This window comes from Bos grunniens, chromosome 6, assembly GCF_055505025.1.
Source record: "Bos grunniens cultivar Pamir isolate PY7600 chromosome 6, Bosgru_T2T1.0, whole genome shotgun sequence".
NCBI lineage: Eukaryota > Metazoa > Chordata > Mammalia > Artiodactyla > Bovidae > Bos > Bos grunniens.
In genome coordinates, this window is record NC_141170.1 from 32,140,989 (window position 1) to 32,160,879 (window position 19,891).

At 34.9% G+C, this 19,891-nt stretch overlaps 1 protein-coding gene and 1 long non-coding RNA gene across 3 annotated transcripts; one reads left to right on the forward strand and one right to left on the reverse strand.

Moving 5' to 3' along the window:
• Positions 1 to 1,545: 1,545 nt before the first annotated feature.
• Positions 1,546 to 19,891, reverse strand: LOC147370527 (alpha-S2-casein). Its single transcript, XM_086405499.1, has 18 exons — positions 19,847 to 19,891; positions 17,999 to 18,061; positions 16,161 to 16,187; positions 15,351 to 15,371; positions 15,221 to 15,262; positions 14,805 to 14,831; positions 13,985 to 14,011; positions 13,518 to 13,544; positions 12,451 to 12,474; positions 12,310 to 12,354; positions 11,927 to 12,049; positions 11,375 to 11,401; positions 10,095 to 10,121; positions 8,370 to 8,393; positions 8,234 to 8,278; positions 7,010 to 7,129; positions 6,209 to 6,253; positions 1,546 to 1,811 (listed from the first exon to the last, which is right to left on the reverse strand). The coding sequence occupies exons 2-17, from the start codon at positions 18,047 to 18,049 to the stop codon at positions 6,242 to 6,244; spliced, it is 669 nt and encodes a 222-aa protein (XP_086261625.1). The 5' UTR covers positions 18,050 to 18,061; positions 19,847 to 19,891; the 3' UTR covers positions 1,546 to 1,811; positions 6,209 to 6,241.
• On the forward strand, positions 7,729 to 17,751 carry LOC147370528 (uncharacterized). 2 transcript variants are annotated; one of them, XR_015165344.1, is made up of 3 exons: positions 7,729 to 7,867; positions 11,609 to 11,661; positions 16,724 to 17,751. It is a non-coding gene; the product is annotated as an uncharacterized LOC147370528 (long non-coding RNA). The 2 variants fall into 2 exon arrangements; XR_015165343.1 differs by lacking the exon at positions 7,729 to 7,867 and adding an exon at positions 8,938 to 9,074.

Sequence of the window (19,891 nt, forward strand, 5' to 3'; positions counted from 1 at the left end):
AAGTTATGTTCAGATTGAGATCAAGTTAGTGAAGTGTAATGCTAGTGAGGTGGATAGTGTCTAGGATTGATAAACTCAATATTTGTCAATACACTAGAAAGGTAATTTTTTTTCAGTAAGATAATTAGGAGTTTAGAGAGAGTTGAAGAAGGCAGCTAACTCTAATGCCAAGACAACAAAGATTGGTAAGCAGTCTTTCATGACTAACATGTTTAGAAATGTTTAAAAAACAAACTTACTTTAGTATTCAGCTGCTTTGCATGAAGTAGCAGTAGAAATTTAGTTCATGGTTGTATGCTTTCCAGTAGCACTAAGTGCAGAGGGACAGAAGAGTTACATGAGTTATCAAAATGATATTAAAAAAAAATCAAGGGTTAAGTCTGGGCTGTGTAAGAAAGGAAGTGAGGAGAATAAGAAATAGAATGGAATATATTCAGAGTGTTAAGGGATGGAGTGTTCTATGAAGACAAAGTAAAATTCTCTTAGCTTCTACCCCTTCCACTCTTTCAAAATATATGGCATGTGTACCCTTCTTCTGAGAAACCCTTCAGTGTTCAGCCTGAATAGGAAAAAAAGTGGGGTTAAGAGGGCTTGGATAGAATGGAGTACAATGAGAAGGTTAAAGGACAGGAGTAGTCTACTGAATCAAAGAAATCTCCAATTTTCAAATCTTTTCATCAAAGATACATATCATATAATGTCACTTGCTTATGAAAACTCCTCCAATGTCTTCCCATCACAAGCAAATATTTCACAGAAATTTCTAAGCTCAAATAGCTTTCATCTTTATTCTTTCCTCTTTAATTCACTTTCCTTTAAGTTCCCTATCCGTCTGTCTTCTTTGGATATGTCACCCTTCTAGAGTTTTCTTATGTTCCATGCATGAATCCATTTGTTTTTGCTATTTCTCCAGTTGTTAATACCATTAATAGGGGGCTTTGGAAGGTTTATGTTTCCAATGCCTGACTCCCTACTTTAGTGTGACAAGGTGACCAGAGACAGGAGGACTGAAGCCGCTGGTGAACGTTTGGGGTTAATACTGTGGCAGATGATGAGCACAAAGTTAAAAAAAAAAAAAAAAAAAAAAGAGGTAGACTGATGATTTAATAATACTGTAAACCTAGCTGTGGTTGGAGAATATAATAAGTAATATTTATGAGAAATAAAATTGAATTACTCAGAAAGTGTATGGTTCTTTTGATGGTAGTCAAGGTGGTTCAGAGTTACTGCTAGGACTTTTTTATATTATAAGACTCTTTATATTATAATCCATGAAGCCTTCCCCGGTGGCTCAGCAGAAAAGAATTTACCTGCAATTCAGGAGACCAGGGTTTAATCCCTGGGTCAGAAAGATCCCCTGGAGAAGGAAATGGTTACCCACTCCGGTATTCTTGCCTGGGAAATCCCATGGACAGAGGAGCCTGGTGGGTCATGGGGTCTCAAAGAGTTGAACATGACTTAGCAACTAAACAATAAACAATATTATAATCCACAGCCTCATGGGCCAGTATGAACGATGGAAATGATGATTACACACCAAAGAATGCACTTGAAATTTTATTTTCAGAGGGAAAGAAAAATATTTCTATAACTCAGAAAGAGTAGGGAAAGGATTTTAAATAATCATCAGCTAAGTTTGTATGAAACCACCATATAAACCCAGTATATTCAATATAAACTAACAGGGAGAGTATAAATAATTCAGGAAATACTCTGCGATTTGTCTTATTGATGTGCCACTCCAAACATGCTGGTTGTATGAAGTAAAGTGGTAGATATGAAACTGTAGAAGATAGATTTTCCAGTCCAACCTGAAAAGGAAAACAGAATACTACATTACCTATTGATCTATATTCAAGAAATAATGTATGTCTATATACAGAACCCACACATACTCATCCATACTAGTTTAGCAGAATGTTATTATTTTTTTTCAAACTTTAAAATTTATTTTGTATTGGGATATATTTGATTAACAATGTTGTGGTAGTTTCAAGTGAACAGCAAAGGGATTCAGCCACGCATACATATGTATCCAAAATGCTATTATTTGTAACTATTATTAATATTTCCTAGTGTTCAATATGATAACTTAGCACATGGTAGGATTTTAATAACTGTTTGTGAAATAATTTAATGTTTGAGTGAAAACTGATAGCCAGTTTCTTTAACCCAACAAATAAAAGTAGTATTAATATTTATATTTATTTATAAAGTGGTAAATATTTACACTTCAGCAACTTTGAAGGAACATTTAATTATTCTTATTTTCTAAATAATTTATTAAACATAAAATGTTATTGCTTCCTGCACCTAAAACCCTTTAGCCTAATTGAAATCTAGATTTTAATAAAACAAAATCATTATGCAAAATGACAATGGGCTGATACGTTAAGAAATTGCTAAAATTATTAAATTCTTTAAAACTGACTTGCAGTTTTGGTTTCTCTGTTTCTTTTGTCATTTTTCTATCAGTTTGATACCTTTTTTTTTCCCTTTGCCATTGCTTTGCTTAGCCTATTTCTAATTATCTGAAAGGACTTACTTTAGGACTTATGTTTGGTGCATCACTGGATCTTTTTGTACTACCACATATTTCTGATGTCTCTAACTTAGCATCTGGTACCTTGTACTGCATTTCTGTGACTTTGTCTAGAATAGAGCTTAATGAGGATAAGTTTGGTACCTTATTCTTGTCTCCTTCATGTCTCTCACATTATGGAACACATAATCATTGTTTTTAAATGCAGAATAAGTATATAAATAATGATAGCAAAGTGAAAAAGGCTATTTATTAAACACAACTGAATATTCAGCTCATATTCATAATGGTTATTCTTTTTTTTCACAGAAAATTATTTTGCGAAGTAGTCTGATCCTTTTCATCATATGGAGGGAAAAAATGATATGACAAAGCAAATCAAGTTTGTGACAACATAACCTAAAGCCAAAAAAGTGTTCTAAAAAAATCCCCTAGTTGGACTTTGTTTGTAGCTTGACATTAATAGTGGAGTGTTTGAATCCTAGAACTGGAAATCTGTGTTGGAGTCTTGGCTTTTCCACTTTTACATGATGATCATGAACAAGTTATTTAATTTCCATGGGGCTCAGTTTCCTTAGGAGAAGGCAATGGCACCCACTCCAGTACTCTAGCCTGGAAAATCCCATGGACGGAGGAGCCTGGTAGGGCTGCAGTCCATGGGGTTGCGAAGAGTTGGACATGACTGAGTGACTTCACTTTCATTTTTCCTTTCATGCATTGGAGAAGGAAATGGCAACCCACTCCAGTGTTCTTGCCTGGAAAATCCCAGGGATGGGGGAGCCTGGTGGGCTGCCGTCTCTGGGGTTACACAGAGTTGGACACGACGGAAGCAACTTAGCAGCAGCAGCAGCAGTTTCCTTATCTCAACGTGGCTAATAATATTGGCTATGTAGGTTTTTGTGAACAAGAAATTTAATATTTCTTCAGTGATCAATGCAAAGAAATAGAGGAAAACAACAGAATGGGAAAGACTAGAGATATCTGTAAGAAAATCAGAGATAGCAAAGGAACATTTCATGCAAAGATGAGCTCGATAAAGGACAGAAATGGTATGGACCTAACAGAAGCAGAAGATATTAAGAAGAGATGGCAAGAATACACAGAAGAACTGTACAAAAAAAATCTTCACGACCCAGATAATCACGATGGTGTGATCACTGACCTAGAGCCAGACATCCTGGAATGTGAAGTCAAGTGGGCCTTAGGAAGCATCACTACAAACAAAGGTAGTGGAGGTGATGGAATTCCAGTTGAGCTATTCCAAATCCTGAAAGATGATGCTGTGAAAGTGCTACACTCAATATGCCAGCAAATTTGGACAACTCAGCAGTGGCCACAAGACTGGAAAAGGTCAGTTTTCATTCCAATCCCAAAGAAAGGCAATGCCAAAGAATGCTCAAACTACCGCACAATTGCACTCATCTCACATGCTAGTAAAGTAATGCTCAAAATTCTCCAAGCCAGGCTTTAGCAATATGTGAACCGTGAATGTCCTGATGTTCAAGCTGGTTTTAGAAAAGGCAGAGGAACCAGAGTTCAAATTGCCAAGATCCGCTGGATCATAGAAAAAGCAAGAGAGTTCCAGAAAAACATCTATTTCTGCTTTATTGAATATGCCAAAGCCTTTGACTGTGTGGATCACAATAAACTGTGGAAAATTCTTCAAGATATGGGAATACCAGACCACCTGATCTGCCTCTTAAGAAATTTGTATGCAGATCAGGAAGCAACAGTTAGAACTGGACATGGAACAACAGACTGGTTCCAAATAGGAAAAGGAGTTCGTCAAGGCTGTATATTGTCACTCTGTTTATTTAACTTCTACGCAGAGTACATCATGAGAAACGCTGGACTGGAAGAGACACAAACTGGAATCAAGATTTCCTGGAGAAATATCAAGAACCTCAGATATGCAGATGACACCACCCTTATGACAGAAAGTGAAGAGGAACTCAAAAGCCTCTTGATGAAAGTGAAAGTGGAGAGTGAAGAAGTTGGCTTAAAGCCCAACATTCAGAAAACGAAGATCATGGCATCCGGTCCCACCACTTCATGGGAAATAGATGAGCAAACAGTGGAAATAGTGTCAGACTTTATTTTTCTGGGTTCCAAAATCACTGCAGATGGTGACTGCAGCCATGAAATTAAAAGACACTTACTCCTTGGAAGGAAAGTTATGACCAACCTAGATAGCATATTCAAAAGCAGAGACATTACTTTGCCAGCAAAGGTCCATCTAGTCAAGGCTATGGTTTTTCCTGTGGTCATGTATGGATGTGAGAGTTGGACTGTGAAGAAGGCTGAGCACCGAAGATTTGATGCTTTTGAACTGTGGTGTTGGAGAAGACTCTTGAGAGTCCCTTGGACTGCAAGGAGATCCAACCAGTCCATTCTGAAAGAGATCAGCCCTGGGATTTCTTTGGAAGGAATGATGCTAAAGCTGAAACTCCAGTACTTTGGCCACCTCATGTGAAGAGTTGACTCATTGGAAAAGACTCTGATGCTGGGAGGGATTGGGGGCAGAAGGAGAAAGGGACGCCAGAGGATGAGATGGCTGGATGGCATCACTAACTTGATGGACGTGAGTCTTGGTGAACTCCGGGAGTTGGTGATGGACAGGGAGGCCTGGCGTGCTGCGATTCATGGGCTCACAAAGAGTTGGACACGACTGAGCGACTGATCTGATCTGATGTAGGTTTTTGTGAACATGAAATTTAATATAGGCAAAGGGCTTAGGATTGTGACAAGCATTGCAAGGCCAATAAATTACTACCACTGTTACTACTGGTTTTTCTGAAACCTACTTTGTCCCATTGCAGAACACATACAAAGAACAAGAAATCTTGAGTGAGACAGAATGCTGAGATTGGAGATGACTTATATACTGCAAGGACAATATCAAGGAAAAAGTGACTACACAAAAAAGCAACATTGATGTATACTTGTTTCCATGACTGTTCATCATGGTTTTCAGGCAATGTTTAAAATGTCAAAGAGAATCACTAGGAGAAGTAGGTTTTATGTGTTTAAAAAAATAATGATTTTTTCCAGAGAAAATAATGCTTGTTTTAAGCTAACTCGTGTACGAAAACTGTAGTGCATATCTTTCACCAAACTGAAATTCTGGGTCTGAGCTCTAAGGTGACAGGTTAACATCCCTGTGACCATTATGCTTGTGACAATTTCCACCCAGAACTCTTGCTTCTGACTGAATTTATCATCAGCTATAGAGAACCTTCTCTATAATTTATTTTCAAAATATTTATAAAATGCATGCAAATATACAGATCACTTACATTTGTGAATCCAGGAGGTATAAGCAAAATTTAAAATATTTCATAAACCAAGTATGACTTAAAGTTGAAGCTATATACTTCCCATACGGCATTACTGTTAAGAACCTGCCTGCCAATGCAGGAGATGTAAGAGACATGGGTTCGATCCCTGGATCAGGAAGATTCCTTGGAAGAGGGCATGGCAACCCACTCTAGTATTCTTGCCTGGAGAATACCATGGAAGAGGAGCCTGGTGGGCTATAGTCGATAGGATCACACAGAGTCAGGCATGACTGAAGCAATTTAACATGCATGTATATTACTTAATATTAGTCATCCTTCACACAAAAATCCCAATTATTGTTTAAATTATAAGACTAAAGCTACTTACCATAACCAGGTAGAAGCAGTTAATTCCAGAATCTTAAAGGTACCTCTTTAAAAGAGAAAGAAATAACATGTTTTAGCTAACTGCTTATAATAACAAACAAAAAGAATATTTACAACTCTGTGGAAATATTTAGAAAAAATTTTGGCACATTATATTCAAACTACAGATACTAAATTCTTATTTTCTCTAATCATGGGGAAGATATCTTTAAATGCTATATGTATATCCAATGAAGTAAATCATATTTAAAAATCCATATAAATGAAGCGACTTGCCCCAAATCAAAAGTTCATTTATGTCCGGTCTTCTGGATTCCAATCTTATATTTTTATATTAAATTCTTGGTTCTCTAGGTTCAATTTCCTGCTCTCTCCCTTATTCCTTATGTTAAAATACATTTCCTCAGTCACATTTTTTAAAAAATGAAACAAAGGAGAAATGTTAATTAGAGTTTGGTCGGGCTACTTTTTGGAATTTCAGATACTTTTGTGAAATGGAAGTAATATTTTCTATGCTGACCCACCTTCAGGAAATGCTCTAGAATCAACTGAAATAAGCAAATACTTATGAAATTTAAATCCAGTGCAAGCACAATGTATCATGTTAATTCTCTCTGCTTATTGTAGCTCTATTCATCCTATATGATTTATAATTCAATTTCCAGCCTAGAACATTCATTTAATTTTGTTTTAGCTTTTACTTTAGAACTTAGAATTTTATTTCCATATTTCATTTCCCTATCTTATTTTTATTACAAAAGACAACTCAGTTTTAAAATTAAAAATAAAAGGGAGAACTCACCACATAGGGAATAACCTTTGTCTTAGGTTGAATCCATGGCTTCATAGCTTTCTGATGCTGATAAACAGTCTTGAGATACTGGGGCAAGGCGAATTTCTGGTAACGCTGGCTGATTTTTTTCTAGGAAAATTATAATTATTCCATTATCCCATGTGTCAGAACACCTGGACCTAACCAAATAAAGTTTTACTTGGATAAATTCTAAATGATACCAAACAGACTTAAGCAAAGTAAAGTTTATTCATATAAAATTATGTTTACTTTTATAAAATAAATGGTAGGTTTAAAAATATTCTTTGGTTATTTCAATCTCTAGTGCCAAAATGCTTAAGTGGGAAAAAAAGAAAAAAAATATTTGTGTAAGAAGGCAAGGGGATAATTTCTTAACAGTGTCTTAGATTGCAGCTTCTTTTCCATACCTCGTGGAAATACCTTGGTCCTTAGAGTCATATAGAATGTGTGATTTAACTCAGTAGAATCTGCAACACTGAGCCAATTGTTAATCTCTGAGTGTCATTTATTTTATAGAAGTAAATGATAATATATTGCCTGTCACCTATTCTGTAATTCAGAGAAGGCAATGGCACCCCACTCCAGTACTTTTGCCTAGAAAATCCCATGGACGGAGGAGCCTGGTAGGCTGCAGTAGATGGGATCACTAGAGTCGGACACGACTGAGCGACTTCACTTTCACTTTTCACTTTCATGCATTGGAGAAGGAAATGGCCACCCACTCCAGTGTTCTTGCCTGGAGAATCCCAGGGACAGGGGAGCCTGGTGGGCTGCCGTCTATGGGATCGCACAGAGTCGGACACGACTGAAGCGACTTAGCAGCAGCAGCAGCAGCAGCAGCATTCTGTAATTAAATATCCCTCTCCTCTGTGTTCTATTTTGAACCATTTATATGGGTACAACTATAGATTATTATAGAGATTAAACACAGTGGTACCTGTCTTCGGGATAATTTCCTATTTTTACAAAATGAAAAGTCAGTGAGTTTTTAGAATGACGGGTTGGGTGGATACGTGGCAATAGTACAGTTGCTACAATGGGAGAATGTTTTTGCAATAGTTTTCATAAAGTATAAGGAAGACTTATAGAAATTAGAATTTGTTTAAAAAAATGTGAGTTTTTTTGTTTTGCTTTGTTGTTGTTGAGAGGATTGTGGTTCAGTGGTATCCAAGCTGAGTCTGAGTGTGCTCAAATGTTTGTATAAAAACTTACCAGAAAATTTAGGCGATTCTTTTCTTCTTCAGTCAGTTTAGTTTTCTGTTAATAATAAAAATAAACTGCAATAAATACAAAAGCAAATATTATAGGATAGCATGTAATTAATTTTGTTTGAAGAGAAATTACTTACCTTAGTGAATACTTCTGTTGATTCCTTATGGAAAAAAAAAATGAAAATCAGCTTTACTTGAATAGCCCACCAGTAATTTTGTCTGCATCATTACAGTAGAGAACTAGAGCTAATTATTTTTAACAATTCAAGGCTAAATCACTGCTATCAAGTAACAAAGTGCTATTTTATAGAAATTTATTATGAATTTAATGAGTTTGAATATGCATTATCAGAGCATTCTCTGTGTCCATATGACAATTGACTGAAAGTATGTTTTGAGTTTCCATTTACGTATATTTTTCATATAATGTCAAATTCTCATCGAGTATAGCAGATGCAAAGCAAGGGAGTAGAGGAGAGAGGGAGAGAAGGAGGGAAAACTAAAACAAAGCAGGCTCTTGAGGTATGTAGCAGAGCTTGCATATCCTTTCTGGGAAGACCATTGTTTTTTTAATGGCTGTGCCTCCCTGCGTGCTAAGTCACTTCAGTCCTATGTGACTCTTTGCAACTCTATGGACTATAGCCTGCCAGACTCCTCTGTCCATGGGATACTCCAGGCAAGAATACTGGAATGGGTTGCCATACCCTTCTTCAGTCAATCTTCTCAACCCAGTAATCAAATCTGTGTTTCTTGTCTCCTGCATTGGCAGGCTGGTTCTTTAGCGCTAGCGCCATCTGGGAAGCCCTTTTTAATGAGTATGGACTCCCAAATTGAAAGAAAAGGTAAGGCATGCTCCTAAAGCTCTCAATGAGGTTGATGTTGGACTGTGCCTCAGGCCATAAGACTGTGGGCCACAATCCATGTTTCATCCTCTCCTGGGATGTCTTCCCATTGCGTTTTTCCACTAGACTCATTCTAACACAGCAAGTGTTCTTGTAACTGTGATTTACACAACTCATAACCCAATCCAGTATTCAACCCCCTAAACAACCAGAGAGATTCAGGGTAGAACTATGGTGAAGGCAGTTGACAGGATGTTTATTTGGCATTGGCTTATTTGAAAAATGCCTGTTATTAATGAATCAGGGTCCAGCTGAACATTGTTAAAAGCATGGCTAGAACAGCTACTCAACCCTTTGGATGTACTTCCTTTCAGATCTCTAAAATGACTCTGAATCTGTGTATTTTTCTTACATGTGTTTTTCTTTATTTTATTGGCTATTTTGATGTGGCTCTGTTAAAAAATTAAGTATTAGCAAATACCTAATGTGCTTAAAATAATTAACAGCAGAAAAGTGCAATAAGCTAGTTGGTTGTTTATTTTAAAAGTATATATTTTCTCACTGGATGAACTATTAGAAGATTCTGGGAGAAATAAAAAAATAGTCAAAATTTGGGGACCAAGACAATTGAATTTTTAGCAGTATAATTTTAACATTTGTGGAGTTTTAGTTCTTTCTCATTTTACAAAAAGAATAATAGTATAATAGGTAAAAAAGAATTGAAGTAAAATATCTAGTTCAAAAATAGTAAAAATTTGATTAAAAAAAGAAAGAAGCAGTGGAAATAATATAAAACTTTTGTGATATAGAAAAGTCTTGTTCACATGGAAGGCCTTAATTGAAAGAATTCAAGACAATTGAGAGGAACAGAGTTAAGTGCTGGAGAAATATAATATTTTTAAATAACTTACAAATATAACTCTATTTTATTAAAAGCAGAATGTTTCAGATAAGCCTAATTATTGATATTAGATTTTGAAAATATTAATTAAAATAGCTTCTATAGAAATAATATCTTACCATGTCAACGGTCTTCTTTGAATTTTCCTTAAAAAATAAAAGAATTAGACATTTAATTCCCACTGTATTGTCTATACATAATTTCCTTTTGACTATATTTAGAAATACTCCTCTTTTATAAAGAATAATTCAATTTATTTTTATTGCTTTGTAAATCACTGTTGTATCCCAAGAATCTAACATAATGTAAAGGGCATAATGCTGGCTAAATGCATATTTCTTAAGTGAATGATGAATGACATATCTCATCAATGAATCAATAAATACATAAATACATTTTATCTGACTGGTATGCATAACCACATTGTCTCCTGATTATATTTATGCAAATAAATAATATTTTATAACTAACAACATAAAAAGTAATTTCTTAACTGTATTTAATGTAAGTGGTTTTGACTTGCTTCCTGAGAGGAGTTGGCAGATACCTTAAGAAAAAATTGAAATGATACATTTTAGTCTTACTTATGAAATTTCGGAGAAGGCGATGGCACCCCACTCCAGTGCTCTTGCCTGGAAAATCCCATGGACGGAGGGGCCTGGTGGGCTACAGTCCATGGGGTCGCTAGGAGTCGGACACGACTGAGCGACTTCACTTTCACTTTTCACTTTCATGCATTGGAGAAGGAAATGGCAACCCACTCCAGTGTTCTTGCCTGGAGAATCCCAGGGACCAGGGAGCCTGGTGGGCTGCCGTCTGTGGGGTCGCACAGAGTCGGACATGACTGAAGTGACTTAGCAGCATGAAATTTCTATTTCTCTTTTCTCAAATATTTTATTCGTTATGAAGTAGGAATAAAACTAGGCAATTTCTTGTGTGATGTGAAAATGTGTTTAATTATGTGTGATGTGCAGGAAGACACTTGGATAACAGCAATTTATATGGATGTGAATTAATTTGAGTTCTTATTTCAGAATAATACATTGGATTTCTCCCACTCTGTTTCTAAAATTTAAGATCTATACCAGGTCTCATGGTGTGATAGCAATATTAATGGTGAGTTATAAAAAGAGAAGTAGTAATAGCATTTTGACAAAGTATACTAGCACAGATCCAATCTTTGTATCCTTCAATGTGTACATTTTTGTTCTGCCTTCCCCAGATTTTTCTTAGGGATCTAAAGTTCCAGTTTTTCAATCGGAAAGATTTTTTCAATTTTTATGTAAATCCAGATTTATTGCTTAAGCAACTACATCAAAGACTGTCTAGTACAGTGTATAATAAGTCAATAATATCTTACTAGTTATCAGATTATTGCCTTTGGAGGTAAATGCCTTACCTCACTGGTGGAGAGCTGCTCTCTGTTCTATAACCAAAAAAAAAAAAAAAAAGGACCATGAAAACTTTCATTATTTATTCCTCATATGAGAAAACATTCCTTAAAACAGACTGTTTTATGAAAGAAAGTGGTAGAGAGAACCTGGAACCTAGGTAAATTACTTCATTTCTTTATATTTTCTTAACAAAGCAATCTTTTTGTTACATGAAATTAATGATTACTATCTCCTCTTAGAGAATTGTTTGAGAAGCCAAGCAAAATGATATAGAAGCATACTCTTAAGACAGGTATGTTCAATTTAAATTAAATTACTTATTTGTCACTTTGGTTGCTATTGTTATTTGTTACTTTACTTGAGCTATTTTTTGTTTGTGATTTAATTTCTGGACTATAAGATTTTTACAGTTGTTCTACTTTCTAAGTTAAAACTTGTCTCTTTGGGACATTTTATCTTTAGACATTTTACAAATCTTTATCCTGAACTCATCCCTCACCAAAAACAAAAAGAAAAACAAATAAACAAGAAACAACATATAAAAAAGCAGCACTCACCAGAGTGGGAGTAATGGGAACAGCATTTCTCTTAACCTGATCCCATGGGTTCAAAACAATTGGACCTTGATACAGATACTGGAGATACTGGGGGAACTTCTGATAAAACTGATTGATTTCATTCTAGAGAGAAAGAAAATTATCAATATTTATTCCAGTATTGAATCTTCTCTATGTGTCAAAAGTAGATTATAGAAGAACCAAGTTTCTTAGAACTTTATTTAATTAGATAATTTATACAACATGGCAAATTTACCTAACAAGGGTTGTTTAGTAACATAAAATTTTCTGTAACTGGGATGGAATAGTTATGTGAACATTTGAGAAGAAGCAGTGGTACGATGACTGTTTACTTGAAGTTATAATTTGTATGAGAACTTTACCAGTGCTTTCTGGTAGTGCTTATCGTCCACAGTAATCTTAACTTCCTGTTAAGAAAACAAAACACTTGTTATAAAAATATACAAAAAGAAAACAAATCTGGGCGATATGAATTTCATTTTATTTGAATGAAAATTAGTTACCTCTGTGGCAACTTCAGCAGATTCCTTCAGGGGAAGAAAAGGAGGATTAACTTAACTTTCATGATTTAGTCTTAGCATTGTACTAGAGTAGAAAGGGCAATTCATTAAGTATATTTAGAATCCAAGCTACTACTACTGAGAAATTACAGTATTTATTCAGTTCAGTTCAGTTTAGTAGCTCAGTCGGGTCCGACTCTTTGCGACCCCATGAATCGCAGCACACCAGGCCTCCCTGTCCATCACCAACTCCCGGAGTTTACCCAAACTCATGTCCATAGAATCGGTGATGCCATCCAGCCATCTCATCCTCTGTCGTCCCCTTCTCCTCCAGCCCCTAGTCCCTCCCAGCAGCAGGGTCTTTCCCAATGAGTCAAGTCTTCGCATGAGGTGGCCAAAATATTGGAGTTACAGTGTTTATTAGAGATTCAATAAATTGAAAATTCAGAGTCCTCAGTTTCAAAGAAATAACATGTGACTGAAAACATGTTTAATTTTAAAGTTTTCATCAACTCTACATTATTCATTCAATATCAAATGCTTAAGCAGTGTAGACAGGTGACAAACAAGGTTACAAAGTCGGCCTAGTGAGATGTGGCAAACTGAATCCAGCATACCCTTTCTAGATGACACATTGGTATCTATAGGAGGCCATTGGCTCTCCATTCCAGACAGACCCGTGGCCTAGAAAAACACTAAAGCAGGCTTCCTAGATGTTAAGTAGGAAGTCTTCAGGCTGTGCCTCAAGGCTCTGAGCCAAGGCTATGGTTCTCCCTTTCCCAGACAGCTTTCCTCATTGTACTCATTGCTTGGCTATTTCTATCAATACCAGAGCATGTCTTTACTTCTTTCCTCTGGCGTCAGATATTTGATATCTCTGTGAAAGAACACCTATGTACACCAGGGTGTAGATAGTCACTTCCCAGTCTCCCCAGTATGACATTAAGTTTGGGTAAATGATTTCTCCATTGCTCACCCTATTTGCGATGTTAACAACAAATTATTACACACTGCTGAAAATCTATTTTGGATGAACTTGCTATTTGATGTTAAAAGAAAAGGTCTCTTACCTCACTAGATGAGCCGATAGAATATTCCTTGAAAAAAATAATATATACAATATAAATCTGGTTACCAGAAGAAATGCAAACATTATTCTTTGCATGTTAATATTTACTCAGGATATGTCTCTTATTACAAACATGATCATTAGTATGATAAGTTAAAAGGATTAAAATAAAAGCAATGCAACCAGGCTTCTTGGCTGCTTGTTTTTAATCACCTTTAGCAAATAAGTGGAAGAGATAAAAATGATCATATATTTAAATGTAAGTGGCTCAAGAGAATACACAGTGATTTAGGTGGACATTACTCAAGTGGACAGGGAAAAACTGTCATTTTGAAGCAACTTATAAATCATTTTTCAGTTTACTAAAAAAGGAAATTTAAACATGTTCCCATATGCCATTACTAATTTTAGAATATTACATATTGGTAATATGAACAAAAAATGTTCAAATGTATAAAAATTTCTCACCTCTTCATTTGCGTTCCTTACAACTTCCTTAAAGAGAGAAGAAAAATAATTAGATGTATTTCCCCACAGCATTGCTATACTAATTTCTCCTGAATATAAAAGGAAAAATTTCTCTCTCAGTAAGAGATGCATTAGACTGGATTCGCTTTCATTGTATGAGTTTTGTATAAGTTATAAAAGAATTTCCTATTTGATGACAGTGGTATTTATTTTTGTTTACTGTGCTTATTGTTGTATCCGCAGCGAGTCTCATAATTATTATTGTATTCCTACAGACTGAGATAATGTTGGGGACATAGTTCTTGTTGAATAAAAGATTTATCAAGTGAATGAATGAATATACAAGATACCTTTAGGCAGGGCATGGATAGGTTTTTCTTTCTCATTTTAATAGTCATTTCTTATTGTGTATTAGGAAAAATACATCACTAGGCCAACTGACATGCTTTAGGAAGCAAATATGTATTGTTTCTATAATAAATTGATTGAGTCAGTTTTAAGAAAATATTGCAACAGAAAAAGAATTTTAAAAAAGAATAAAATAAGTTTGATACTGAAAAACACTAAAAGATAAGTTCTTCATTCTTCATAGATTCTGGGAATCAAATGTGTTAGTTGATTCATGCAAAGATATATTTTCTTCATTTAATTTAGTCATAGAATTGAGAAGACTAATTTTGGTCTCATTGTTTAAAGATAATCTTGGTTTTCAAGTTTGATTGATTTGAAATATATTTTCCAAATAGAGGTTAATTTCAGTGTAGTTCAAATACTATAATATTTTACTTCACGTTATGCTACAGATGTGAAATCTGTATACCTTGCAGAATGTGGAGCAAAGGTTCTCCTAAAAGAAAACAAAGCCAAAAGGATATAACATTTATTGAAATGTAGTGTAATACATACATCTTGAGCATACAGTTATAGCAAAGAAAATATGATTTTGTGAACAAAAGAGTACAGAATTAAGGAAGAAAAGTAAAGATGATGAATCTTTAACAAGAAATTCTTTCAAAGATATTCTGCTTTAACATTGTGGCTCAAAAATGGCTCTCAAATCTTTTCCCAGAATTCCTTTCATTAGTATATAGCATTTAAACAAAACAATGAAAACATCACCATTTTCACAATCACAATCATAATTCTCTTTTTGACTGAATGAGAAAGAGATCGATGTTTGATAGAAAAGCTGTCTCATCAGTGAAAGATTAATAGTCTAAAGTAATCAAACTTTACCTTGCTGGGATTAATGGCCATATTCTTTTCCTGCTTATATGTCTACAAAATAAATAAATTTATTTTATAACTTTGATTAAATAAAGAAAGTTAAAATATATTATATTTGACTTAAGAATTTGGTACTTACTTCCTGGGAGATGATAGATTCCTTAGAAAAAGAAAGACAACATTACTCATTTACCTAAATTGAATTCATATTAGCTTAATAATATATCGATCTACAACCATTATCTATGGAGTAGATAACATATTAGTCTTTTCCTGAATTACTGAACAAAATTAACTGATGTTTCACACCCTCTACATAACTATTATATTTCATATACCTAACTCATTTTGCGTTGTGCTTTGGGTTATGAATATCTGAATCAAAAACTTTACTAAGTATCATCCACAGGGAAGAAAAAATAGGTTTTCTATTTCCTCTGTACAATTTTCAGTGTTTTTTTCATATTATTATTATCACATTTTTTTCTGTCTCTTGAAGAGAGATTAAACACATCACAGGAAAACAAGAAACTGCTTAGGTGACACTGGAGGTAACGGTGGGAACCTATTATGTACCCATAGCTGGGAAGTCATTTAGGAAGTAGCATGGAATATGGCTCCAGAAGAGCTTTAGTCCTTTTTGCAGAAACATAGAATGGATCCCTGTCACTGTACTCCCAAAATATTCATCATGACTTGTGAACATACCTCATTAATACTGAGACATCTTCAGAAAAAAATGCACTAATCTAATCTTGGTGACTTGAATGTGAAGATTTTTGGTCTTTATTCCTCTCTATATACCTTTTCGTTATGGTCGCACTTCCAGTTTTCTCTAATTCTACAGTTCTAGACTCACTGGAGAAAAATTATTTTAAAGACAATAGTTTAGGTCATATTCTGTTTTTACTAACCTAAAAGATTTTCTGTTGATACTAAAGTATCTTACCTCACTGGAGGAGACATGTTCCATCGTCTACAAACAAAAGCAAATACAGTTCTCAGTTTTATGGTAGATTTAAAATGCCAAGGTATCTCACTATTTTGTTTTGTTTTTATCATTATTCCTGTTTGTTTTGATGGCAAGAGACTTTTAGGAATTTGTTTCTGGAAATGTATGATGTTTAGTTGAATTTTTTCATTATTATTATAACATTATATCCTATAATATTACCAGCAAATCATTTTGTATGTCAAACAAATCCTTTTTATAGCTTAATGTAGTTCTTGCTTTTAGGAAGTGTTGGGTTCTTAGTTTACCCTATTACAGTTTAAAATATAATTTATGTGCACATGAGCTACAGAATCTTAAAATGTTTATAATACCATGATATTTTGTTTTATTTAGTTTTTGTTAATTGCTAGATTTAGTTACTCTTAAGGGAAAGACTGAGGACAATTACTGATTTACAGAGAAGAGTAATTAAGACTAGGAGATTATAAATAAGAAACAATGAAACTTGGTGTAAAACTGACCACTGAAGCTTATTTTATCTTATATTCATCTAACAGGAATTCTTACTGTAGCTAAGCTCTTGGCTTGGCTTTAGAGACTAACAAAGTTTTCAAGATTGATGTGTGAGGTGTGGAAATGGAAAGGAAGCAAAGAACTCTGGTCACCCTGACGATACCGTACATCTGAAAAGTGAAAGTGAATGAAAGCATCTGACTCTGCGACCCTCTGGACTGTGTAGTCCATGGAATTCTCCGGGTCAGAATACTGGAGTGGTTAGTCTTTCCCTTCTCAAGGGGATCTTCCCAACCTTGGTATCGAACCCAGGTCTCCAGCACTGCAGGCGGATTCTTTAGCAACTGAGCCACAAGAAAAGCCCAATCTGAACTGAGTGAGAACTGGGCATGGGAGAGGTGTTGGCAGCACACACTGCAGGGTAAGGGAAGAAGCCCAGTTGCTCCTGAGGGAGCTAACAGATTACAAGCCTGTATCTTCAAAGCACTTCATGTGAAGCATCTAGTCCTTCTTTATCATTGTATGATATGAATATTTCTGTAACATTCTCACTAGAAGATGTTGCTTTGAGAAATGAAGGGTTGACTTTGCATTAGGTTATCTGGCAAGTCATTTTCAAAGTGTTGCTGTTTAGTCTCTCAGTTGTGTTTGACTCTTTGCAACTCACGGCCTGTAGCCTGCCAAGCTCTTCTGTTCAAGGAATTCTCCAGGCAAGAATACTGGAGTGGGTTGCCATTTCCTTCTCCATGGGATCTTCCTGACTCAGGGATGGAGCTGGAGTCTCCTGCATTGCAGGTGGGTTCTTTACCACTGAGCCACCTGGGAAGCCCAACTCCTAAAGTTAGCACTATTCAACACATCATTTGCAAAGGATCCTTGTTGCTGAGCTTCTGCAGTCAAGAATGATGAAATTCTGACATATGCTTGAGACGGTTTGGGAATCTACATTTTCTCTGTGACTCTCCTGAACTTTAAAAGAAGTCCTTGTTATGGTTCCATGTTTCTTACTTTTAAGAAGTGATTCTTGGAGTGAAAATATTTCCCCAATAAATTCAAATGTTTACGGAAGAAAGTGTACGTTTTTTAACTTTGAACTAAAACTCTTTCCAATCGTAGGAGGAGAACACTTTAGAAGTGGTATTTTTGTCCATCTTCATAACTTACATAAGGCAGGGCCAAGGCCGTCTTTGATTATAGGTTTCAAAGTTTATACACTCCCTCTCTATTCCCTGCTGTCTACCCCTGACATTATCCTTATAAACAATTTAATATTCTTATATTTACATAATATATTCTCATCTGTATCTTATTATACTTACATTCTTTGCAAGGGCAACAGCCAAAAGGCAGGTAAAGATGAAGAACTTCATGTTTACTTTGTCCTGTGAGATAGACAAGAAGCTAATTAATAACAGTTTTACTCTCCTTATAATCACACATTTCCTCATTAATTATGTATTAAATTATCTTCAGATAATTAGAAAAGGGCAATGAAGACTGATAAAAGTAGATTCATTGAGAAACACATGGATTTGAATACGATGAGTTCTTTACAAGAAGAAATTAACACAACAAAATGTAAAACCTGGAGAAGGAAATGTAAAATCTTAATTTCTAAATTGTGGAGGCTCATTTGGGCATACCAAATTAGTGGCATAATTGACCCTGTGTATAAATAGCTAAATTATTTATTAATTTATCCACTTATTCAATGACTACTTGCTATGTCAGGTACTATTCCAGACATAAAGATACAGTGATGAAAAATAATGATGTTTATACCAAAATGCCATATATTTTTTTTACAATTCTTCTTAAATCTTATGGAGAATCATATCAGAAATGCAAAAAACAACAGAAATCTTTTTAAAATCAGATTTCAGGTGAGCCAAAACCTGGAGCCTGCCTCCCTCATAAGGGGAAGAATTGGCAGGTGAAAAGAACACTGTGGTGGGGACAAGAAGCCTGCTGATCCCAGCTCAGAAGCCTGCTGATCCCAGCTCAGCCTGGGACAGGCTTCTGAACCTTGAGCAAGTCACTGAACATCACTGAACCTGACAGAATAACCACCAAACGAGATTTTTAACTAAGAAGATTTGATTTCTAAGATCCCCTCCAGCTCAATCTCTAATACTATGACCACATATAAGTCCCCAAGGTTTGCTGACTACGTATCAATGCAACTTTTCCAGTGCACAAACAAAGAACTGAAAAGTGAAATAAAGTTATTCTAATGACTTTTTGACATATAATAGTATTTTACTCTGTAGATCTACAAATTTGAAATCAATTATTTTTAAACAGCAAGATTTTATTTGACTCAAAATTGTTAAATTTGCTGGTGATCTTTGCCTGTGCAAATTTAGAGAATGTGTATGCATGGGAATTATTCTCTGTCTTAAGATTAGCATTGCCTGCTTTTGTTATTAATTTATCATTCCTACTAAAGAATCCCAGATATTCTTGTTTCCTCTTACAGGATAATGCACATGACATTCACTTTATAAGCATTTCATAATGACAATGTTTTAAAATAAGATGATAAATATATTAAATTTTATAATTTAAATTTTTGAAATAAGTTCATTATATATAGCCACTTACCTCAATTTTACTTAAGATATTTTATTTTCCATGGATGAAAGAAACTGGAACATGGACAAATATTAACTAAGAGTTAAAGAAATGCTTATATCATGTTGATAAATGAGAACCATAGAAATAGTGGTAGTTATGAAGCATCTGCTATTGTCAGACATTGTGCTAGGTATGTTGTAAATTCTTTCTCTAGTCTGGGGAACAACTTTGTTAGGTACACGTGTCTGATTAACAGATGAGGAAAGTGATCCAGGAGGTCATACATCTAATGTGCAGCACCCTGGATTTTCAAAAACCTCATGATGATTAGCTCATCCTTAAAATAAGATTGTGGCATTTCATCATAAGATAGAGCAGTATAACAATTTCTAGCATCTGTATGTTAATTTTTTTAAGAAGCACTGAAAAGGAGATAAATCATTAGCTATGTTAGCTATCAAACAATTTCTCAAAGAATCTTAAGGTACACTGACATTAGTTCTTTAAAAAATACTTTTTGGAACAATGCTATTAGGTTTTACAATATTACAAGGTACATAGAATAACAAAAAGATAAATGAAAATATTACCTCGTTTCCTAAAAGGAAGACAAGTAGTCCGGGCAATGGAATATC

Coding starts and splice junctions, on each gene's coding strand:
- LOC147370527 (XM_086405499.1), bottom strand. CDS start 18,049: ATGAAGTTCTTCATCTTTACCTGCCTTTTGGCTGTTGCCCTTGCAAAG. Junction 16,188..17,998: donor CTGTTGCCCTTGCAAAGAAT/GTAAGTATAATA, acceptor TTTTGTTTGTAG/ACGATGGAACATGTCTCCTC. Junction 8,394..10,094: donor CAAAGAAGACCGTTGACATG/GTAAGATATTAT, acceptor TTTTTCCATAAG/GAATCAACAGAAGTATTCAC.